We start from the raw sequence: 26070 nt of genomic DNA, 5'->3' as shown, positions 1-26070 counted from the left end.
AATGTTTTTGCTCTGTTAATTTCATTTTATATTTTCCTTGTAAAGTTTATAACTGTTGCCTGTTAGTATTTTGCAGAGATGGTGTTTCTAAAAAAAAACCAACCTGGGTTAATTTGATATAATAAGCCATCATTTATAGGAAAGATAGTATATAATGCTGACTTCCAGTACTAATAGAATCCCCAATTAATGAAAGAGGTAATTGTAAAATTATAGATATTAAAGTTACTCCTTCTTTAAAACTGGTGAACTTGGCTTACTGGGTGTTTACAACTGAAAACTTGGAGATCAAAGTCAAGTAAAAGGGCCAAGGGAAAAGCAGCCAACATTTTGGCCCTTGCCTTCTAAGGTCAGCCAGGACCCAGTGAATGATGGGACCCCTATCTGGGTCCTGCAACTCTGGTGAGTCATCTGATCTGCTGATCAGGGAGATTGAGTGGGCCCAGAGAAGACAACCAGTGCACATTTTGCAAACAGAAGGGTCATCAGAGACAGAAATGTCCCGAATGCTTCCAAGAGAAGCCATATATGGACAGCAGGACCCTGACCCATATCCAGGTAGATGGGACCACTGGTAGAGGAAGCTAAAGGAGGCTTTGTGTACATCCCCAAGAGTGATATGAGGAATCTCAGCCAACTCTTCAGAGTAGATAGGAAAAGTAGATAGGTCAGTTTTGACCAACTTGCTTTTAAACACCTGGCAGGAGAGTATAGCCTCAGCAGCCCTACATGGGCATTTAAAAGGAAAAATGTAACTTACGATGTACACTTGTGTCAGCCCTGCCAAAAGTAAGTAGAGCTGGAGAATATAAAGTAAGGGTTCTTGTGTGGGAGTGCTTTATAGTAATGATCACAAAGGACTCTAGAGTCACAGTTAGTCCTGAATTGATTTGAGTCTAATCTCAGACAATAAATCTTCCTAACTTCCTACTCTGATAAAATTGATCTATTTTTCACTGTTATAATCATGAGTTCCGATCTTTGTGGTTTTCAGAGACTGGCTGAAGTACTTATTGATTTTGTGCTAATTGTTTACAAAAAAGTAATGATTTGCTGTCTTTAGTGTTGTCTTAGCATGATCCCTGCCCTATGTGTGCCTTTGTCCACTCACCTGCCACTTCACACTGTGGACCTCTGGACAGCTATGATGATAAATGTTCTTCACTGTCCGCGCCCCTCTGATAGAGAATAAGGGCTCTGGGTCACTTCCTTCAACTTTTCCCCCTTTCAGCAGGAAGCAGTTTGGAGATGTTGTCACCCATTTTTCCATAGAAATGGCATGTAGAACTTGACAGTGGGGAAATGCAACAGTGGTCTACTTTGTGATTTAAATACAGCCCTTCCTCTTTTGCCACTACAGCTTATTTTTTTATCTTTATTTTATTTATTTATTTTTATGTGGTGCTGAGGATCAAACCCAGTGCCTCATGCATGCTAGATGAGCACTCTACCACTGAGCCAAGATCCCAGCCCCAGTACAACTTATTTTTAAATGAATGTCTCTTCCTCTCCCCCTAATCTCTTCCCCTCCCAAATATCAGGGGAAACATGATTACCTTTCTTCCCCATTCTAGGCTGATTTTTCTGTCCTTGAGTGCACACCCATCAAAGGAAAAAAATAATGCAGACTCTGGGGATGGTATCACAAGAACTCAGAATTGACTATCTCCCAAATTTAACAAGTGAATTAAAACTCCAAAAGAGAACATGTGGAATGTAGCCCTTAAATCACCTCTATAAAAGCCCCCTATTCCTGTGGATGGAGAATCGCTGTCTTTGGGACAAGAGTGCCCTGTGTTTCTCCTTTGTGAGAAAAGCAATAAACATTCTTTTTCTTTTTTTTTCAAAAAAAAAAAAAAAGAAAAATTATTCAAGGAAAAACTGGGCTTCAAAGGACAAAGGTGAATTTGTACCCTGAGCAGTTTGTTGTGAGTAACAACCTCTCAAGAAATGTTAATAGAGCTATGAAGCATAAATGAAAGGATAAAAGACAGTACCTTGAGCCCATGTGAAATAACAAGAAAAAATGGTAAATACAGCCACACAGGTAAATATGCACTCTACTACCACAGACATTCTAGTTTCCTATTTCTATTTGTTTAAAAAATATAAATATAAAAACAATACATAAAAATTTAAGTTGAATGACACTGTGAGAGTCCCTTTTCTATTGCTCTAAGAAAATACCCAAGGCTAGTTACTTTATAATAAAAATGTCATTTACTCAAAACTTCAGAAGGCTGAAAGTCCAGGATCAAGGTGATCTGGATTCCATCAGTTTGGCCTCTGGGGAGTACACACTTTGTTATGTCCCAGTATGCTGTGTGACATTGTGTCAGGAGGATGGGAAAGAAAAAATCATGTGGACAGACACAAAGCCAGAGAGCAGAGAGGCAATTACATAACAGGGTGACTACAGCTATTCATAATGCACTATGTACTTAGAGGTAAGAAAATAGGCTCAAATTTCTCCCCATAGCAGAGAAAAATATTTGAGGTGAAAGATGTGCTAATTACTGATTATATAACACATACATGTATTTGTGATGTGAAAGTATTAAACACCTGTGCACCTCCTGAATTTTGTACATCAGATCCAAAAGGCAATGAAGACACTCAATTTACACTGGGTAATGTTTCTTTTAGCAATAATATGGAAGCAGAAGCAAAGGTGATAGTTGAGAAAGAAAGAGAAGAAATTACATCACCAGATTGGGTAAACACCAACACCTGAAGCCCTGTAGCTGGCAGCCCTGGGGCAACACTTCAGGGTCCTGACTGGAAGTCCCAGGCAAAGCAGGTGAGACTCTGAGATCTTATTCCCAGTGGGGCTCTTCAAATACAAGTTAGAGCAAAGAAAGCTCTAGTCTAACAACTTGCCTGGCCTAGTGATCCCCTCAAGGACGCTTCCTCACTTTACAAAGACTGGCCAAATCCCTGAAGGGAGAAAGTGCTAGGGCCTTGAGATGAGTTCATAACTCTGCAGAGTTGCAGGGCCTATAGAAGTATTGTCACTCTATAAAGATGTTAACGTTGAAATTGAAGATATGTAAATCTGGTGCTTATTTTCATATCCTCATATCATTCCTATAACTCTCTTAATTTGTTCATCATTACAAACAGAAAAAATGTGTAAAGAGCTGATTTATGCAAATGGCAATTCCCAAATACAGTCTTAATAAAATGTGTAAAAGAATTAATGGAGATGTGGCTATTAAGGCACTATTTACCCAATATTATGTTTTACTGTTACATAGGTCCTCTAGTAAAGTGGAATAGTGTGATATCTGACATAATGACATGATTCATTACATGACAGTGTTGACATTTACTTTTATGTAGTAAAAAATTGCATATATAATGTGAATACAAGTAAAAATTCACTGTAAACTGGGAATGGTGGCCCATGCCTGTAATCCTTGTCCTGTAATGCTTGTGGTTGATTAAGGACTTTCACAAGTTTAAAGCCAGCCACAGTGGTTTAACAAGGTCCTGAGCAACACAGTGAGATATTGTCTCAAAATAAAAAATAACAAAGGGCTGGGGATGTTCCTCAGTGGTTACGCATCCCTGAGTTCAATACACAGAACAAAAAATGGAAATTTAAAAATTAAAACTGAGTACAAAATCCCTCAAATACATTTTTCTTTTGTTTTTATTGTAATTTTAAATTTTTTTTTCAGCTATATGACAGTAGTGTATTTTTACATATTATACATACATGGAGTGTAAGTTAGGGTTAGGGTTAGGAATTTGTTGAAGTCTTCAAGATTCTCTATTTTATTGAAATACAAATTTTCAGAATAGGTTTTCATTCTCTTTGGTATTTCAATAATGTCCATGATGATACTTCCTTCTTTGTCATGGTTTTAGTAATTTAAAAAATTTCCCTCATTCTCTTGGCTAACTTGGCTAAGGGTTTATCAATTTTGCTTTTTTTTCCCCAAGAGTCAACTTTTTGTTTCATTGATATTTAAATTTTGTTTCAATTTCATCGACTTTGGCTGGTTTTAATTATTTCCTCTCTTCTCCTGCTTTAGATAGTCTTATCTATCTAGACCTATGTTAGGCTTTGTGTGTGTGTGCGTGCGCACGTGACTTTGTATTCTTTTAATGAATGAGTTTCATGCAACCAACTTACCTCTTAGAACAACCTCCACAGTTTCCAGAGATTTTGATATACCATGTCACTATTCTCACTTACCACTAAGTATTTTTTGTTTCTCCTCTGATTTCTTCTGCTATCCATTGGTGATTTAATATCATATTACCTAGTCACCAGGTGTTAAAGTAGCTTCTATGTTTTATTTTATCATTGATATCTAATTTCATTCCATTATGATCTGATAGAATGCAGGGTAGTATCTCTATTTTTTTTTAATTTGCTAAGCATTGTTTGTGGCCTAAATATTCTATATAGTCTGTAACATTTAAATTATCAATATTTCATTTAAGTTCAATAGCTCCCTTCTTTAGTTTTTATTTGGAGGATCTGTCCAGTGGTGAGAGAGGAAGTCACCCAGTGTGATCTTTTACATTGAGTCTGCAGATGTCTTTGCTTATGAGGTGAGTCTCCTGGAGACAACATATTGTTGGGTCTTGTTTTTAAATCCAATCCGCTAGTCTATAGCTTTTTGATTGATTTTTACAATGTTATTACTGAGAAATACTTTTTATTGCTCACCATTTTTATTTATGGTTTTTAATTTGAATACTTTCTCCTTTGATATTCTTCTAGTGTAATTCCTCCCTTTGCTGGTTTTCAATTTTATTTTTCTACATTGTATAGGTATTCTAAATATTCTTCATGAAGCATTTTCTTGAATATGTCTTGTGGTACAGGTTTTCTAATTGTGAATTCTCTTAACTTTTACTTACCATGGAAGATTTTTATTTCATCATCAATTCTGAAGCTTTATTTTGCTAGGCATAATAGTCTAGGTTGCTATCCATTTTCTTTCAGAGTGTGGTGTATATTATTCCTGGACCTGCTAGCCTTTAGAGTCTGGACTGAGAAATCAATTGATTTCCCTTTAAATGTGACCTGTCAGCTTTTCTGGCAGCCTTTAAAATTCTATCCTTATTTTGCATGGCAGGCCATTTCATGATAATGTGCCTTGTGTGAGCATGTTTTAATTTTGCATATTTGGAGCTTTGTGGTCCTGCATTTGATTTTCCATTTAATTTTTAAGATATGGGAAATTTTCAAATATATTTGAGAACACCGTGCATTACTTTAGTTTGTATCTGAGCCTTCATTTATCCCAATAAATCTTATATTTGGTCTTTTCATGTTGTCCCAAATTTCCTGGAAGTTCTGTTTATCGACTCCTAACATCTTTTCTTCAGAGTCAACCTTATGCTCAAAATTACATATTTTGTTTTTCTTGTGTGGAACTCTATCTTCCAAATAGTCTATTCAGCCAGTGATGCTTTGGGTTGAATTTTTAATTTGGTTTATTGATTCCATAATTTTGAGGATTTCTCTTTTTTTAATTTATTAAATATTTATTTTTTAGTTTAAACAACACCTTTATTTCACTTGTTTATTTTTGTATGTGGTGCTGGGGATTGAACCCAGGGTCTCACACGTGCAAGGTGAGCACTCTACTGCTGAGCCACAACCCCAGCCCCAAATTTTGAGGATTTCTGCTTGACTTTTTCTCCAAATCTCTCTTCATTGAAGTGATCTTTCACTTCCTGTATTTTCTGATTACACTCTTTACTTTGTCCTTTGCCACACAGATCAGTTTAAGTATGCACTTTCTAAACCCCTGCTCTGGCATTTCTTCCACTATAACATCAAAGAAATCTGCTATTGTAGTATTATGCTTTGCTTGTGATGTTTTGTTCCCTTGCTTATTCATATTGTTTGTGTGTCTACCCATCGAACAGTATGGATTTTATGCAGCTGAGTTTCCACCCTGTAGACTTATAGTGTCTTTGAAGGTTTTCAGTACCTCACAGCTTAGGGGTGTTGTGATGAGATTACAATAAATCACCAAGTCGATATTAAAGCAGGAGAAGAAAACTTGATTCATTAAGTGGTAGTCTGGATTTACCATCAGATGGGCCAAGGATAGACTGCAAGTCTACAACCTTTGACCCCCTCCTAGAGTTTGAGTATACCTTTATAGTCCAAAACCATATTGATCATAAGTGGCTGTTACTACAATTCAAAACCATAAACTAATATCATGAGATCTAAAATCATAAGTAGAAAGGGGAGTGGGCCAAAACATCCCTAGTTGAGTACAAGTTAAAGAATGATTATTAATGTTTAGATAATCTCTGACAGGGTACATTGTCCAAAAAATACAGGAATCAAAAAGAGAACAATTTTACATTGTATAAGAATTTTTTTTTTTCCAAATATGCTATGCTACGCCACAACTGATGGATACAGAGGCAGGTGTTCCCACAGCAGAAGCACTTCTTACATGATGTGGAGTCTCAGGGTAAAATGGAGTCTGTTTGGTCATTTCCTATATAGCCTGGCCCATAACAGGCCAAACAAACAATATACAGCATTAGAGACAAACATATATATACAGGGGGAGACAAACAATATACAGCATTAGAGCAAATAGTTCCTGTTTTGATGTCTACAATGTTATTTATCACAATAAACAGAAATGATGTGATGTGGTTTTGTCCACATTAAAAACAGTAAGTTTTCAAAAGGGTTTACAATTTTCATGGTGAACAGGGAGTAAATGGAAGCAATAGTAGTATGGGGTGTTATGAGGGGGGAGAGAAGATAGAAGAAATAAATTAAAGGAAGTGTGAAAGAGAGAATAGACTTTTGCTGTTAGCAGAATTAAAGAAAGAGACTCAAGAAAAATAGATAAGTGAGAAAAAATATGTAAAGTAAAAATAAGTTAGAACTAAAAGAATACAAAACCAAAATATGCTAATCAAACAGCCCTCAAAATGCCAAGCCATGAAAAAATAACTGCCTCCAAAAAATGCTAGAAATGAGCAGAAACAAATATGCATATGTATAATTGTCCATGAATCACTCAGATCACAGTAAACAAAATTAAAAAAAAAATTTAAAGGTTTTATTGAAAACTTTTAAAAGCTATTTCCATTGGAGTTCAAAAAATTCTTGGCTTCCCTTCTCAGCAGTGTTGGGTGGGAGGTGGGCTGGAGTGTGATGTTTGTGCCACACACAGGGAGGGATCATTGGTGTCTGAGAGATCCTGAAAACAGAGATACTGGAAGTGAAATTTAGGCTGAGGTAGGCTCCATGCTCTTTTTTGAATGGTGATCGATCTGAAGATTTTAAATCAGTGTACCTACAGGTCCCAGCAGTTGCCAGTCCGTGGTGGGGGACTGAACTCCAGTATCTCCCCTCGGTTCCCCTTGTGTCTAAGGCACCAATCTTTTGTCCCCTCCATCACCCACTGACCCCATTTTTCTATTCTCTAGGGTTTGATCTCCAAACACAATCACCCCCACTCCTGTCCTTTCAAATTCCTGGGCAGGCAAGTCTCTCCCAGGTTGTCCTGTGAGCTGCTGGACTCAAGGAGAGAAGGAAACAGGGTGGGTTTCCATGACCTGTATCACCCCGTGTAAACCCGTTTGTTCTCATCACTTAGGCACTCTCTTTGTCATGTGGTGTGGGTCTGCCTGGCTTGTAGTTTAGGTCCAGGTTGAGTTTCCCTGGAATAGGCTCCCCCAGGTGCCAATTTCCACAGCACAGCTGCAAAATGGCTCCCTCCTCTGTCCTGTGTAGGGTGTTAGAGGGAAGTGGCTTCTTTACTGCCCTAGGATACTGATACTATGCACATTATACCTTTCAGGTTAGTATAGCAGTGACTGATCTCTGATCTTTCTGTACCCAGACATGCTACAGGCCTCCTAAAAATGTGGGCTCCTTTAAAGCCCTTATCCCTCTAATTTGCTTGTGGAGGGGCCACGTAACTGGTGCTAGGGATTTCTTCCTTATTTGATTGCATCCAACCTCCTGAGTCATCCATCTGCTTACGAACTCTCTCTGTTCTTTAAGATTTGTGTTTCATTAAAACCTCTGCCCTATTCTTAACATTGTAGGGCTTCTCTCCTGTATGCATTCTCTGGTGTTGAGTAAGCAATGATCTTCGAATAAAAGCTTTAGCACATTCTCCACATTTGTAGGGTTTCTCTCCAGTATGAATTTTCTGGTGATCTTTAAGACATGATCTTTGATTAAAACCTTTGCCACATTCTGTACATTTGTAGGGCTTCTCTCCAGTATGAATTATTTGGTGTTCTGTAAGAAATGATCTTCGAATAAAAGATTTGCCACATTCTGGACATTTATAGGGCTTCTCTCCTGTATGAATTCTCTGGTGTTCCTTAAGATTTGTTATTTGATTAAAACCTTTGCCACATTGTTCACATCTGTAGGGCTTCTCTCCACTATGAATTCTCTGGTGTTCTTTAAGATTTGACGTTTGATTAAAACCTTTGCCACATTCTTCACATTTGTAGGGCTTCTCTCCAGTATGAATTCTACGATGTTCAGTAAGAAAGGAGCTTTTAGTAAAGGCTTTGTCACATACTTTACATTTGTAGGGCTTCTCTCCAGTATGAATTCTCTTATGTTCTTTAAGATATGATCTATGATTAAAACCTTTGCCACATTCTTGACATTTGTAGGGCTTCTCTCCACTATGAATTATCTGGTGTTCAGTAAGAAATGATCTTCGATTAGAAACTTTGCCACATTCTTCACATTTGTAGGTCTTCTCTCCAGTATGAATTCTCTGGTGTTTTTTAAGATTTGATGTTTGATTAAAATTTTTGCCACATTTTTCACATTTATAGGGCTTCTCTCCAGTATGAATTCTTTGGTGGCAAATAAGATACGATCTTTGATTAAAAGCTTTGCCACATCCTCCACATTTGTAGGGCTTCTCTCCAGTATGAATTCTCTGGTGTTGAGTAAGCAATGATCTCCGAATAAAAGCTTTGCCACACTCTCCACATTTGTAGGGCTTCTCTCCAGTATGAATTCTCTGGTGTTCAGTAAGCAATATTCTTCGTTTAAAATCTTTGCCACATTCTTCACATCTGTAGGGCTTTTCTCCAGTATGAATTCTGTGGTGTTCAGTAAGAAAAGAACTTTTAGTAAAGGCTTTGTCACATACTTTACATTTGTAGGGCTTCTCTCCAGTATGGATTCTATGGTGTTCTTTAAGATATGATCTTTGATTAAAACCTTTGCCACATTCTTTACATTTGTAGGGCTTCTCTCCAGTATGAATTATCTGGTGTTCAGTAAGCAATGATCTTCTATTAAAACCTTTGCCACATTCTTCACACTTGTAGGGCTTCTCTGCAGTATGAGTATTTTGGTGTTGAGTAAGGATTGAAAAATTTTTTAAGACTTTGGCACATTCTTTACATTTGTAGGATCTGTCTCCAGTACAAATTATCAGGTGTTCAGTGCCAAGTGAGCTTTTTTTTCCCTCAGTGCTATGATGTCTGAGACATTCAGAAAGGGTTGAGTAATTGTTAATGACTCTGCCACATTCTTTAGATTTGCAGGGCTTCTTTCCAGCATAAATCCTCGGATGTTTAACAGGAGGTGATCTTTGATTAAAAATTTTGCCACATTCTTTAAATTTGTGGGGTTTATCACTGTCATGGTATCTGTGGGGTTTAAAAAGGGTGGAACAATGAAATGCTTTGATACATTCTTTAAACCCATAGAACCCCCTTCCAGTATAAATTATCTTCTATAGAGTAACTTTTGCAATTTGATGAAGAACTCCTTCACACACCTTACACTTGCAAGGCTGGTTTTGCCTATGAATATTTGGATGGGTAGTAAGTTTTGAGCACTGAAGTAAGGCTTTCCCACATTGTTTATCTTTGTAAAGGGTCTTGGAAAAGTGAACATACTAATGATTTATTGCAACCAATACTAAATTTTCATGAGTGTCTCTATATTCAAAATTTTTATCACAAATAAAAACACACTGGTAATTAACCAGGGTAAAGACTTGGCTAAAGGTGTTACTTGTTTCATTATGTATGTAGTATACTTTCCATAAATCTATATCTGAATGTTCATTAAACAATAGTGGGTAACTAAGGACTTCCCTAAAATCATTATAATTGTATGTTTGAGCAAAAGGAGAAATTATTGTTTTATTGCAGAATAACACTGTGTATAGGAACTCTCAAAAGGATCACTTTTAGAAATTTGTCCTTAACTTTTTAAAATTTGTTCTTATTATTATACATGACAGTAGAATGCATTTTGATACATCATACATAAATGGAATATAACTTCTCATCCTTCTGGTAGTACATGATGTAGAGCTACAATGAATGTGTAATAATATATGCACATACAGTAATAATGTCTAATTCATTCTATTGTCCTTCCTAGCTCTATGTCCCCTCCTCTCCTTTCACTTCCTTCTGATAACCCAAAGTATCTCTATTCTTCCCTAGTCGCTCCCCCCACCCCCTGATATTGTTTGTCCTTTACTTCTGAATCTCTTATCTACTCAATTGTTTGACTAGAACTTTAACTCAATGCATTTAAAATTGGTCAAGTTAAAAACGAAAGCATGGAATAGATCTCTTTTCAAATTTTCCACATTTCCTTTCAGAGGAAATGTAAGTTTCAAAAATTGCTGTGGATGTATTCTTAAAGACATACATAGCTCCTCAAAATAACTGGCATAAATTGAATTCTTCTCTGTTGTATTAAATGTTCTGATGTCTGTTGGCATTACATTGCATTACAAATAGTCACTGCTAATTGGCTTTGTCCTTTGTAATGATTTCTAACCTTCACGCTCACTTTAAGTTTCCCATATTTTTCTTAGTTGTACATAGTCAAAGTCACAATTTTCATACCTTCCCTTCATCATTTTTTGAAATAAAGATTTTATTTCCTGCTCTGGTGGAGATTCATGGATATGATGAGAAGTTGTGGCTGAAATAAACGAAAATAACAATTATTTTACTTATTGGACTGGAGTGAATATATTTAGCAAAGATAACAAAATTTTACCCATGTGAGGACATCAGCAGTAAATCCAAGACATGAATCATTACTTCAGGAATACATAGACTAAATAAAAACGTACAAACTTGTGAGACTGCCCAAACCATTGTAGAGAACAAAGGATCTAAGATGAGTACATTACTAAGGAGAAGAATATAGTAGAGGGAAGGAAACTGTGTTCCTTTTATCAACCACACTCTACCCTCCTCCACAATTTAGCATTGTGCAATTAGAAAAAAAAATCTATCAACTCCCTTCACTCTCAGTAGTATAAGGGAAATATGAAACTTATACAAATATGTGTGGCTTTCATGGAGAATGTGTGATAATTAGTTTCTAACTGCCATGACACAGACACCTGGAGGTAAGAGAGATGTTGGATGAAATTACCACAGAGATGTTCAACAGGGAAAAAGACACTATAGACTATGAAGAAGAAATATGAACAAAAATATTAAATTGGAAAAAACAACACACATGCTTCAAAAAGATTCACCATGAAAAAAAGCTTAAGAAGCAATAAAACCAAGCATGGCCTATGACCACATTACCTGGATGAAGCCAACACATGGCAATCAAGACACACAACTTGTACTTTTTGTTATTTGTGGACTTATTTCATTGACAAATTTTATATATGTACTAAGCATGTCATATTTTAAAATACATGGTAAAATGAATAAATGTAGTGAATTAATGCATGCATTTTTTCACATAATTATCAGTTGTGTGCTGAGAAGGCATTACATTCATTCTATTAGCATTTATCAAAAGTACAATATACTAAACTCACCATGTACTAAAACACAACTACATCTATTGATATTATGCCCAATTTAAAAAAAAATATGAAGAAAGCAAGTTTTGTTTTGTGGTTTTGAACAAAATCACAATTTCAAACAACACATTAGTTAAATGGAATTGCAAAATTTTTGAAAGCTACCATTAAAATGCTATGGTTTTAACCTATAAATAAAAATAAATTCATCAATATGTAATTGATGGTTATGCATATAATCTCTGCTTCTGGCAATTATGAGGCAGGAGGATTGTAAATTCAAAGCCATCCTTGATAACTTAGAACATTTCTCCAAATATAAATAAAAAGGGGCAGGGGATGTAGCTTATTATTACAGTACCCTGGAATTCAATCTCCATTAAATTTACAGATAGAAAATTTTCATTACTATGTACATAGGCAGGATGAAAAACCAATGCAGGTAAAATATACAAGTCATTAAAAAAAAACAGGTGTAATATTTATCAAAGCAAGTAAAAGCACGTGTAATTTTATTGGCAACAGAAATGTGGTTTAATCATATTTTAATTTCAACTTCCATTGTCCTAATTTTTGAAATGATGGAAATTGCCATCTAATCACAAAATAAAACAGTATAACTGATGTGCGAAAGCCTACTTTATAAAATGAAAGGAAAAAAAAACGAAATCGTAAATAACCACAGATGCATTATTTTATAAACCCTTTTGTATAAATACAATTTATACCTGTAACTGTAGACCCAAAAAGAGCAGCCATTGTGAATCTTGACATTCATTACATGGCAGAAAACTTCACAGGAAATCCATTACTAGCATTCAAAAAGAGCTCTGATAAGGGAATTTTAATGAATAAATATACAAATAATGTAAGAGAAACTGATTTATGATGTTAATATATTACAATGATTTGACTTAGAGTTCTCCAAATATTGGCAGAGATATCCAAGAGACCCACAAATACTGGAAGCGCTGTCAGATCATGCTGACCCTCATAAGCAAAGGGAAGTGCTGTGGTGGGTAACTGGGATGAACTGGGGCATCCCTGGAGGAAAACGACAATCTGAAAGCATGACAGATGTCACACCAAGAAAGGGAAAGATTAAAGACTAAAAGAAACATAATTAATATTCTATCTGTACCGAAGCATGCCCTATCTTTTTTTTTTAAAGAGAGAGAGAGAGAGAAAGAGAGAGAATTTTAATATTTTATTTTTTAGTTATCGGTGGACACAGCATCTTTGTTTGTATGTGGTGCTGAGGGTCGAACCCGGGCCGCACGCATGCCAGGCGAGAGTGCTACCGCTTGAGCCACATCCCCAGCCCCCTATCTTTTTTCTTGAAAGCACAAATCTGAAAATTATTATTGTAGAGAAGTTCCCAAAAGATATTCTGTAAGAGAATTAAATATAGTAATTAATTAGGAATTCTGAAAGGAAGTCATCCTCACCAAGGAAGACCAGGTTTCTGTAGTTCTCTAACATCACGTCTGCATATAAATTTTGCTGAGCAGGCTCCAGGCATTCCCATTCCTCTTCAGAGAAATCAACGGCCACATCCTTGAATGTCAACAGTTTCTGGAATAGAAATTGTATGTACATAGCACATTGGCCACATGACCATTCACAGAGTTTTAAATTTAACTGAAGTTGAAATAAGATTTAGTTCAAATGGCTGTCTTGTAAGTGAGGGACTTTCAGTATTTAGTGAGATACTTTTGAACACAGTGGTACTCTCTATGATCTAACTACAAGGAAAAAGGGACGTAAGTCCAAAAAGAGTGCATATACTTGACTTTTATAAAGTAAAATATAAAATTAAGGCATCCACACAAGAATAGACATTTTAATTGTTATTTTATATATCAAAGGATAAACTGTGTATATTCCTCACATGAGAGAGTTATGGAAGGGTAATTCTCAAATTTTAATTGTACAACCATGAATCAGAGATTTAATAAAAAGGAGACCCTGATTCAGTAGTTCTAAGATGAAGCCTGGTTTTATGAATATGTGGCAAGCTCTTTGGTGATTTCAATAACAGCAATACAAGAAAAACTTGGATTGCAAGGAGGTAGACCACTAAAAGAATCATTCATTGATATTCAAATATTGAATAAGATTTATGTGTGTTATTAAATAGCAAAAACCAACAATTCTTTTTGATAATTTGAAGTGGTGTACATATCACTCTAAGAGTTTTTCATATCTTAATTCATAAAACCCAAAATAATGGGATAGCAGTAAGAGTATTCATTTTTTTGTGAAAATATATGAAGCATCCAGTAAATGGCAGGGCTTGATTATTACCAAGTTTGTTTGGTCTGGAATTCAGAAGAAAAGAAACACTAATGTCAAAAGAAAGTGTGAATGATAAAAGAGTTTTCAGAGAAAGGCTGTTATTATAAATGAGATCAGTTTTAGAAATATGTTAAGACAACAAAATCAAATTGATCAAATGATATTTATATTTTCCATACACAGACATAAAAATGTAAACTTTTTATATAGTAAAACAATGACTTAATGTGAATGAAAGAAATATCTTCAATTTTTAAAAACTTGTACATGAATTTGGGATAGAGTCCTTTTTTTCAAACACACTATTGACCCAGGCTTGGTGACACACTTTCAAGATATGAGAATGATTTACTTACAGTCCAGCCCAACTATTAATTCTGACTTTTCAAATATTATTGCTGCACTGAACCACCACAGCTCATGTGGATATGAGGTGTCCATTAAAATGGCTTATTTCATAAACATGTCACCCACCTGGGATTCCAGATTAGCCAATGACCTGAATCTCAATGTCAGATAAAAAGCATACTAGCTTGAGCGATAAATAAGTCAGGACCAGAGACAGGTACATGGGCTCCTGGAAATGTCAATGTTATGATTTAGGTTTTAATTGTCCCCAAGATGCTCATGTATGAGACACTGCAAGGTTCAGACATGAAGTGACTGGGTTATGACAGTCTTACCTAGTCAGTGTATTAACCCGACAGCTACAGCATGGTAACTGTAGGCAGGCAGGGTGTGGCTGGAGGAGGTGGGTCCATGGGAATATGCCTTTGGGGTTTATATTTTTTCCTTCTTGAGCAGAGCTCTCTCTGCTTCCTGGCACCTTGTTCCCGATTGCTTTTCTCCAGCACAGGCTTCTATCATGATGTTCACCCCGAGGAATGGAGTTGGCCACCTATGGACTGAGACTTCTGACACTGGGAACAAGCAAATAAATTTTTCCTCCTCTAAAATTGTTCTTGCTGTGAATTTTGGTCATAGCACTGAAAAAGCTGACTAGAACAGTCAACATGCTGCCATAATTGGGTCCCTAATTGTGGACTAACAGGTAAACTCTTGTATGAGGCCTTAAAAGAAATAAATAAAACATTTCACTTATTGTGGACTAACAGGTAAACTCTTGTATGAGGCCTTAAAAGAAATAAATAAAACATTTCACTTACACACCAGAATGCCAAGGTGCCTTTGAGAAGTTAAAACAAAGTCTCATGAGAGCCCCTGCCTAGCCCCTTCTGTGTCTGACTCACAGAAGGTGTTAAGACTCTATGTGAATGAGAAACAAGGTACAGATGCTAAAGTTCTCTTACACACACTGGAGGTATACTGCAACCAGTAGCCTGTGTGTGGGAACAGCTTGACCACAACATGAAAGGAGGGTCCTGTGGGGTGTGACTGACACCAGTGATTTACCACAAGAGGTTTAGAAACCCACTCTAGAACAATCCATCACTGGGTTTGTTGCTCACCAAGTCCTGTCCTACTAAAACAGGATGGGTGTCAGCTGACTGCTGGGAGGGTAGGGAGATTCCAGGCCATCCTTTTTGACAATCTAAATGTCAACTTCAAGAGAAACCATGCCACCTTAAATCAAGGAAACCTGTTGCCAGCAGATGACAATGGCCCAATACAATGTGACTGCTCAAGATAACTTGCCAGACTAAAGTGTCTTCACCAATGAAAGCAAGTTCATAGGCAATGGCCAGTGGATATCTGGGTATTCTGCAGTCATGGCACAACAGGTATTAAAAGCTGAGACTCTGCTGCTAACAACATCAGCCCAGAAAACCAAGCTAAGTTCTCTCACATGAGCTCTGACTGACCAAAGGAAAGAAGGTAAGCAAGGGGCTGGGGTTGTGGCTCAGTGGTAGAGCGCTCGCCTAGCACGTGCGAGGCCCTGGGTTCGATCCTCAGTACCACATAAAAATAAAATAAATAAAATAAAGATATTGTGTCCAACTAAATATAAATACATAAAAATGTTTTAAAAAAAACATGCCTCCAAGATGGTACATGCACATGGAGACACCTGGAAAGAAAGAGGATTCCTCACAGCTGAGAAGAGGACACTAAGGATGCCCTTGAAAATACTGTCAATAATACAGGCTGTGTCCACCCCATAGCAGGTGGTAATCGTGCACTATCCTGCCTTGAGACAACTGATACCTGTGTGGCCAGGAGAAATCAGGCTGCTGACAGGGCAATCAAAAGTGTCAGGAAGGACAAACTCCTTTGTCAGGGCCCTAGCATCTCAGCTTGTAGCAAACCAATTCCAAATCTGTTTATACTGAGGGTAATGAGAAAAGGGGCAAAGAATGGAGTTGGGACTCTGGGACAACAGTGCCAGGTGCAGACAGAAATCGCATAGGCTCACCCCTCTTCCTGAAGCACCCTCTGTTCTTGATGAAACACTCCGAGGAGAGTGCTACTAGGGGAAGGGTGTCGATTTCATCAAGCCCACTTGTGAGGGCCACACCTCCAGTGGACTGTTCAGCAAGTGATTCAGAACTGTATCTTCTGCACTCAAACAATTCAAAGTCTAATACACACTTAGGGTATAAAAACATAGCCTTCTGATGACTGACAAGCATACTTTACCCAAATGCCCATTCATATAAACCTATAAATATTTGCTTGTACTGGTAGATACATTCTCTATGAGTCAGGCTGATTCTACTAGAACAGAAAAGACTTCAGAACTAGTCCTCTTAAAGGAGCTAATCCCAAGTTATGGGCTCCCCTCAATACAAACTAACAGGGGCTATCTTTCATTGCAGAACTGACCTATGAGTGAGCAAAATATTGCATATATAATGGAAATATGTATTCTGAAGACCCCAATCTACAGGAAAACAGAAATCATCAATCATACCTTTTAAAAGAAGGTGGCTAAAATATGCCAAGAAACCTACCTGCTGTGGGATAAGGTGCTTGTCAAATGCTCTCCTCAAAAAGGTATCCACAGAACAAGGATCAAATTGAGTATGGGGTGTGGTGCTGAGAATCAAGGTGTCTGACTAACTTGTGATTGTGGTGCGCTTGTGCTAGTATTCCTCCATATGAAAGTATAGGGTCAACATTTCCCTGTGCACAAGTACAGGGTTAAGATTTCCCAGTTGTTATGGCAATGCTGGCTACACTAAAATAATGCCAAACAAAGGAGAAAGCAAGTCAAGTTAAAATGAATAATAACCCTGAATGTTAATGGCCTAAACTCATCAGTTAAAAGACAAAGACAAAGACAAAGACTGGCAGAATGGATTAAAAAAAAAAAAAAAAGACCCAACAATATGCTGCCTTTAAGAGACTTATCTCATAGGAAAAGACATTCAGACTGAAGATGGGGAAAAACATATCACTCACATGGACCATGTAAACAAGCAGGGATTTCCATCCTCATATGAGCTAAAGTGGACTAACCAAAGTTAGTCAGAAAGGATAAAGAAGGTCATTTCATACTGCTTAAGGGAATCATACATCAACAAAACATAACAATAATAAATATCTATGCCGCAAACAAAGGAGCATCCATCTATATCAAACAAACCTTTCTCAAAAATTTGATGCTAGATACAACTTAGAATTTTATTTGTTTGTTTGTTTTAACATTCATCTTCTGGGAAGTAGATGCTTTTTATAATGCCCCTCTCAGCCTGTGCTGAACTTGTAAGTAAGAAAACCTATCATTCCAAATTTTAAATTGCTTTCCACTTTCATTTCACATGAACATGAAATTGACTCACCTTAAAAATTTTTATTTTTTTACTTTAACTGACAAAAATTGCCTACATTTATGGTGTCAAACATGATGTTTTGATAAATGTATGCCTTGCAAAATGGCCAAAACCACCACAGAGACTTAGGGAAATCACATGTGTCCATGACAACATGTAAGAACACAGCTGTATTCATCCAAACATGGGAAACCCAGGAGGATGGTTCAGGAGAATGTACATTTTGGAAGAGATAAATGAGGAATTGTGGGGAAAATGGTTACTAGGGGCCAGCCACATTCTTGCTCATATCATATCCAGTTTTAAAATAGTACAAAGCACCACATTTAAGTTTTATATAGGTGTCACCTGCATGTGGTATTTCACATGTATACATGTTGAAAAATAAAGTATGTAGAAATTATGACAAAATAAAAATAATCAAAAGCACATGAAAGACTCAAGCACACATCCCATGTGTAGATGTGACAAAACCCGTCATTACAAAGATGACCATTTTCCCCAAAATTAATCTCCAATATTTTCCCATCAAAATTTCTATGTACATATGTTAAAATATCATAGTGAATTTCATTTTATATATATCTATGAAGCAGGAGTTTTAAAATCAATAAATAAATAGACCAGGAAACAGCGAATGGGGAAGATAGGAAGACAGGGCAAAGGAAGTACTGGGGCCTGACATGGAGCATATTATATTCCATGCTTGTTGATGTATGTCAAAATAAACCTCAATAGTACATATAAATGTAATGTACTAATAAAAAAATTCAGCCTACACCCAAAGGACTTAAAATCATCAAAAAATCATCAAACTACCGTGATGCAGCCACATCAATGTATATGGCAGCACAATTCACAATAGGTATACTGTTGAACCGTCTCCCCGCCAGATGCTCTTCAATAGGTAAATGGATAAAGAAACTGTGGTATATATACACAATGGAATATTACTCAGCATTAAAAGAGAATAAAATTATGGTGTTTCCAGGTAAATGGATGGAGTTGGAGAATATTATGCTAAGCAAAATAAGCCAGTCGCCAAAACCAAAGGCCAAATCTTTTCTCTGATATGCGGATACTAGGGAAGAATAGAATTACCTTAAGATTTAGAGGGGAATGAAGGGAGGGAATGGGAGGGGATATGGGAATAGGAAGGTTAATAGAATGAAATGGACATTATTACCTTATGTACATATATGACTGCATAACCGATGTGATTCTAGAACATGAACAATGTTGTAGAATTAAACCTCCTCTATGTACAATATATCAAAGTGCATAAATGCATTCTACTGTCATGTATAACTAATTAAAACAAATTTTAAAAAATTAACAAAACAATTCAGCATGCTTTACTTTTTAAAAAATCTTTTATTCTAATTTGTTATATATGACAGTGGAATGCATTAGAATTCATATTACACATATAGAGTACAATTTTTCATATCTCTGGTCATATACAAAGTATATTCATACCATTTGTGTCTTCATACATGTACTTAGGGTAATGATGTCCATCTCATTCCACCATCTTTCCTACCCCATGCCCCCTCCCTTCCCCTCCCACAACTTTGCCTTATCTAGAGTTCATCTAATCCTCCCATGTTCTCCCTCCCAACCCACTATGAATCAGCCTCCTTACATCAAAGAAAACATTTGGCATTTGGTTTTGGGGATTGGCTAACTTCACTTAGCATTATATTCTCCAACTCCATCCATTTACCTGCAAATGCCATTATTTTATTCTCTTTTATTGCTGAATAATATTCCACTATGTATATGTACCACATTTTCTTTATCCATTCATCTACTGAAGGGCATCTAGGTTGGTTCCACAGTTTAGCTATTGTGAATTGTGGTACAATAAACATTGATGTGGCTGTGTCCCTGTAGCATGCTATTTTTAAGTCCTTTGGGTACACACCGAAGAGTCGGACAGCTGGGTCAAAAGGTGGCTCCATTGCCAGTTTTCCAAGGAATCTCCAAACTGCTTTCCATATTGGCTGCACCATTTTCCAGTCCCACCAGCAATGTATGAGTGTGCCTTTCCCCACAAATCCTTACCAACATTTATTGTTGTTTGTATTCTTAATAGTTGCCATTCTGACTGGAGTGAGATAAAATCTTAGAGTAGTTTTGATTTGCATTTCTCTAATTGCTAGAGATGTGGAAAGTTTTTTCATATATTTGTTGATTGATTGTAAATCCTCTTCTGAGAAGTGTCTGTTCATTTCCCTGGCCCACGTATTGATTGGGTTATTTGGTTTTGGGGTGTTTAGTTTTTTGAGTTCTTTATAAAGCCTAGAGATTAGTGCTCTATCTGATGTGCAAGTGGTAAAAGTTTGCTCCCAAGCTATAGGCTCTCTGTTTACCTGATTGTTTCTTTTTCTGAGAAGAAGCCTTTTAGTTTGAATCCATCCCATTTATTGATTTTTGATTTTAACTCTTGCACTATAGGAGTCTTATTAAGGAAGTTAGGGACTAATCTGATATAATGAAGATTTGGGCCTACTTTTTCTTCTATTAGGCTCAGGATCTCTGGTTTAATTCCTAGGTCCTTGGTCCACTTTGAGTTTTGTGCCTGGTAAGAGATAGAGGTTTAATTTCATTTTGTTGTATGTGGATTTCCAGTTTTCTCAGCACCATTTGTTGAAGAGGCTATGTTTTCTCCGATGTATATTTTTGGCACCTTTGTCTAGTATAAAATAACTGTAATTGTGTGGGTTAGTCTCTGTGTTCTCTATTCTGTATCATTGGCCTACAAGTCTATTTTGGTGCCAATACCATGCTGTTTTTGTTACTATTGCTCTATAGTATAGTTAGGTCTGATGATGCCTCCTGCTTCATTCTTCTTGCTAAGGATTGCTTTAGCTATTCTGGGTCTCTTTATTTTTCCAGATGAATTTCATAACTGCTTTTTCTATTTCTATGAGGAATGTCATTGGGATTTTGAATGGAATTGCATTAAATCTGTATAATGCTGTTGGTAGTATGGTCATTTTGACAATATTAATTCTGCCTATCCAGGAACAAGGAAGATCTTTCCATCTTCTAAAATCTTCTTTAATTTCTTTCTTTAGTGTTCTGTAGTTTTGTTGTAGAGGTCTTTTACTTCTTTTGTTAGGTTGATTCCCAAGGTTTTTTTGTTTTGTTTTTTGAGGATATTGCAAATGGGGTGGTTTTCCTCCTTTCCTTTTCAGAGGATTTGTCACTGATATACAGAAATGATTTTGATTTATGGGTGTGGATTTTGTATCCTGCTACTTTGCTAAATTCATTTACTAGTTCTAGACATTTTCTGGTGGAATTTTTTGGGTCTTCTAGGTATAGAATCATATGGTCAAATTAACAAACAGTGCTAATTTGAGTTCTTCTTTTCCTATTTGTATCCCTTTAATTTCTTTTGTCTATCTAATTGCTCTGGCCAGTGTTTCAAGAACTATGTTAAATAGAAGTGATGAAAGAGGGCATCCCTGTCTTATTCCAATTTTTAGAAGTGATGCTTTCAATTTTTCTCCACTTAGAATGAAGTTGGCCTGGGACTTAGCATAGACAGCATTTACAATGTTGAGATATGTTCCTGTTATCCCTAGTTTTTCTAGTGTTTTGAACATAAAGGGGTGCTATATTTTGAAAAATACTTTTTCTGCATCTACTGAGCATGCTTTACTTTTAATAAAAGAAAGCAAAGGAAAAAGTCCTAAAACTCATCTACAATTAAATGTGTTAAGCCAAGAAACTTGAATTACAAGAGTAAAAAAGTAGCTAACATTACCTCCCACAAGTATATTAAATATTATACTAAAAAAAGAGCAAGGAATCACAATATAAACAAGTCCATACAGGAACCCACTATTTGTAAGAATTACATTCTTCATTACAATAGAAAAATCTCTATAAATGGAACCATAACAAGGCCAACCTCAGCTACTTAGCTAGTCCCTGTCTCAAATAAATAAAGATAAAGTACCAGGACGTAGCTGGTGGTAAAGCATCCTACGATCAGCCTCCAGGAAAGAACCAGTTGAAGAAGCTGCTAGCCCAGGGGAAAGCCAGGTCCCTAGACCGCAGCTCTCCCGCAGGGAAATCCCACGTGCAGGGCAACCCAGACGCCGTCCAACTTGTCAATCACCGCGCCTTCAGGGAAGAGGCCAGCGGCCGCGCTCACTCCAGAACCGGCCAGAACCGACCTGCCGATGCAGCCGAGGACGCCCTGCGGAACCGGGCCGGCTGCGCGGCGTCCCCGCCCCGCGGGACTCACGGACACTGCCCCAGAGCGGGGCGCAGGCCCACAGACCCCGGGGGCTGCATGAGTCCAGACGGTCAGCTCCGTTCCCGCCTCAGCGGCCCCGCGGCGCCCAGGGTCTCCCTCCCCAGGCCCCCTCCGCAAGCTCCAGACGCCCCCGCACACTCACCATTTCCCGGCACTGGCGAGCCAGGCCGGCTCCCAGGGACGTCAGCACCTGCAGGCAGAGCGGCACGAGCCTCCAGAGTGCCCACGGGAGCCCCGAGCCTGAGGGCAGGAATGGCGGAGTCCGGGAAAAGCGCCTCGGCTGGACTGCGGAGCCCGCCCCCTCCTCGCCAGCCGTGAGCAGGATTGGACAGCGCTCACTACACTACGCGCTCCTCATTGGACACGGCTGCAGACCGCGCCCCCTGAGTGTGAGCCCAGTGAGCCTGCCTTCTGAGTGACAGAAGAGGACAACCAATCCAGGTATGCATGAGGCCAGAATGACAGGCTGCAGCTTTCTTTTTCTTTTTTTCTTTTTCTTTTTCTTTTTTTTCCCTTTGAGATCTGGAAAGGACACCCCAGAGCTCCAGACTGCAGTGATTTTAAGGGAAATTTTCCTCCCAGAAGCAGGGTCAAGCCCAACCATCAGAATATTTGCACTTTAGCTTGCATATGAGGTCATCTCAACTTATGGACTGTATATGTTGCCATATTATTCATGAATGAAAAGAATATAATGACAGTTACTGTAAAATGTCATTTAACTTTGAATATAATGACAGTTACTGTAAAATGTCATTTAACTTTTCTGCTCGCTAGTCTTGTGAGGAGACAGATTAAACTTTGAACTGGGAAGCAACCCCCTAAAGCAACGATATCCCATGAAAACCATATGCAAGGCATAGGACTTTTTCTAGTATTTATATCATAAAAGAAAAGAAACAGTTGAAATTGATTTTAATAACATAACCCGATATTTCAGAATATTACCTTTATGTGATTAAAGAAATACTACTAGTAAAGTATTGTTATTTGGAACAACACCCTCAAATCTCTCTCCGGCATATCTCAGTTCACAGCAGCCACCTTCCTGATTTGAGAGCCATGGGTGCCCTCCATTAGGGAGGTAAGGGGCTTGGTCTAACCCTCTATATGCTAGCATTGAGGGATACAGTTGCTTACTAGTATTTCTTCTCAGGTCCAAAGAGCAGGAGAGACAATGCCCTGAGTGAGAGCAAGGAGCTCCAACCAGGAAGTGTCCACTTGATGCTGGTCAGAGGTTCTTTACCATTGCAGAAATCAGACAGCAAACAAAGGAAAATTGGGTACCAGGAGGTGAGGGACAAATGCAATCTGTCTGCAGCCTTGACTCCATTGTTTAAATACATTAAATGCAAACTTCTCATTTGGCAATTTGGCCTTAGACCTAATGGCCAGGCTGTGATATCTGTTTCCTCTGTGGTCAAAGTTCCACAACTAACAAGGAACTAGGCTGGGACTCCTGATGAGCCAAGTCTCATTCCAAAGCCGAAACAGCACCAGGCTACAAGTTTCATGCAACATTTTGTATTTTCTTCAGACTTGGAAAGTGACAATTATTCAAAAAACACAGAATCTGTGAGATATAGGTATAATATAGTATAGTGTATATAGTATAGTGTATTACATATTATAACACAAACAGAACCCTCTCAAATATCTGAGTCATCTTGGGGCTCCCTTTCAAGGATCCAGGGAATCTGGTTCTGTTTACACCTAGAGAAAACATCAACTAGAATTAATCTCAACCCACCATTACACAACAAAAAATAGGTTGACATTGAAAATGTGGTGCAGTTAATCAGGGTTTATCAACTATAAAACAGGCTGATCTGGAGGGCTATAAAAGACCACCAAGTCCTGTGTTTTTAAAACGCAGATGGACAGGCACTATAGAGGCGAGCAGCTAAAAACTACTTTATTGGGAGTGTAGCATGAAGGGAGATCAAAGGGGGACATATAATGATTGGCAGAACCACGAATCAGCACAGAATTGGAATCTGGAGCTCAAGACAAGGAAGCTTGAACATGTTGTATTGGAGCATGTGAACAGCATGAGTGTCCATGATGAAAAGGCGTAAGCTTCTGAAATAAAATTGATATGGTGTCAGGTGATGGTCAAGCAGTGCCTACAAAGCAACTTCAAGGTGTTTAGTCATCTGTGGACTCACTGCATCTGCTTATATCAAGAGTCTCCATGGAGCCATTATCAACATAGTCCTCAAAAACCATCCCCAGTTTAGAGAAGAGAAAACACAGGGTTCTAGACATCACATGGCTTCTCAGCAGCATGCATCAGAACTGAGAATTCCCCACAGAGAGAACTGTATAAAATTCCCCCTGAGCTCCTCAATGTCTGGTTTGTTTCTGTATGGAGTATGGAGAAATATTATTTCTTCCTTATTTTAAAGAGAGAGTCTAGAGAAGACATCCCAGGAGGTCCCTTTGGCTTAAGAGATACAATTCTTTGTCCTTCTTTCATGTTACGGAAAGTCTTCAGAAACAAAGCTTTGTCAGCTCAGGTTCCTCCTAGAGGCAAACGCGTGAAGACCACAGGGTGCAAGAAAGCACATTACGGGGCCCAGAACCTGAGGACAACTCTGGGGAGGAAAAGTCCAAATGGCTGAGAATGAACTGAAAGTGACTCAAGTTTGTCAGTTGGGAAATTGGAAAAGAATGGAGCAGTGTGATTTTATTTGCCACATGGACAGGAGATTAGCCAAACAAAAAATTTTTTAAATGCCAACACCCAGGGAATCCTGGCTGCAGAGAAGCAGCTACAGTCAGAGATTTCTGGTGGCAATGTAACTTCTGCAGCTCTTTGTGATGTAATCTGACTGTGGCTATTAACATGTTCCCGGTGCATATTTCTTCACTCAGTATTGCCTTTCCTGGGAGCCTGTCTTCAGCAGGAGACTGTTTTAGGTCATCAGCTGAATTGTGTCCTCTCCCCAAATCTCATATATGGATATCCTAAGTACCAGTCCTTCAGACTGTGACTCTATTTGAATATATGGCTCATGAAGACATGATCAGTGTTAATCCAGTTAGTTGGGGTGAGGGATAATCCAATTAACACTTTGTCCTTATAAGAAGTAGCAATAAGGACACAGAGAAGCACAGGGAAATGTCATGGAAACAGACAGAAGATGGCAATCTCCATGTCAAAGAGTGGGCCTCAAAGGAAATCCTTCCAGCCAGCACCCTGATATGTAGCCTTGGGAATTAAGACAAAAAAACTTCTGTCCTAAACCCCCATCTGTGGTATTGTCTTTTGATGCCATATGGTACTGAGGCAGCCCACTAGGACACACATACTCTGTCCCTGCAGCGTGTCTGAATGAAGATGTAATTAAATCACGTCACATTCCACCAGCACTGAAAGGCTGAACTGCTGCAAGAAATGACATTTCTCACTGGAACATTATGAAGGCAGGTGAGGACACAGCTGCTGGCCTGATGGGGCTTTAGAGATTTGTTTTGTGGTGTGGCACAGTCCTGAAAAACTCAGAGAGTACTTTTACCTCATTTCTTTGTGCAACCCTCACTCCTCTTTGTCCCAACACTTTCCTGGCAAAGGTGTTAGTTTTTAAGTCTTGTAAAGGAGTGTAAGTACAGTGGAGATGACTAGCGCATGGGCTACCTGGGGCAGGTAGCTAAAACAAAAACAGTAGCCACAGGAAAAAAATATTCGGTGGCTAGTAAACATTGAAAATGATGTGAAAATGTTTTCTCTGTTATTTCTACAAGTGTGCAATCTGGAGATTTACACCTATTCAGTTGCCGAAGGGAGGAATGCAGTCTAGATTTCTTGGGCAATGGGAATGTAGGTCATTCAAGTGGTCAAGTCCTCAGACAGAGACTAGAGGAGTCCCCATGCTTGGCTATTTGTCCTGGCCTATCCTAGAAATCTCCCGTACCTGCCATGGAGACCCTACCCCAGTAGGCTCATCTAACCTCAGACCAGAGATAT

At 38.1% G+C, this 26070-nt stretch overlaps 1 protein-coding gene across 2 annotated transcripts in view; it reads right to left on the bottom strand.

Annotated features, from left to right (window-relative positions):
* Positions 1-7042: 7042 nt before the first annotated feature.
* The window catches only part of LOC114079454 (zinc finger protein 420-like), an 83028-nt gene continuing 64000 nt past the window's right edge, over positions 7043-26070 (bottom strand). Inside the window, exons 1-4 of one of the 2 annotated variants that reach the window (XM_071602485.1) lie at positions 22243-22370; positions 13241-13367; positions 10864-10942; positions 7043-9642 (exon numbers count right to left, since the gene is read on the bottom strand). In XM_071602485.1, the coding sequence (XP_071458586.1) occupies positions 8010-9642; positions 10864-10942; positions 13241-13367; positions 22243-22245 (1842 nt within the window). In that variant the 5' untranslated portion in view covers positions 22246-22370 and the 3' untranslated portion in view covers positions 7043-8009. Of the gene's footprint in view, positions 9643-10863; positions 10943-13240; positions 13368-22242; positions 22371-26070 lie in introns of those variants that run through there. The other variant, XM_034637374.2, reaches the window with a different exon arrangement.

The sequence above is a fragment of the Marmota flaviventris genome, chromosome 16, assembly GCF_047511675.1.
Source record: "Marmota flaviventris isolate mMarFla1 chromosome 16, mMarFla1.hap1, whole genome shotgun sequence".
In the NCBI taxonomy this organism is placed as follows: domain Eukaryota; kingdom Metazoa; phylum Chordata; class Mammalia; order Rodentia; family Sciuridae; genus Marmota; species Marmota flaviventris.
This window is presented reverse-complemented; position numbering and strand designations above follow the sequence as displayed.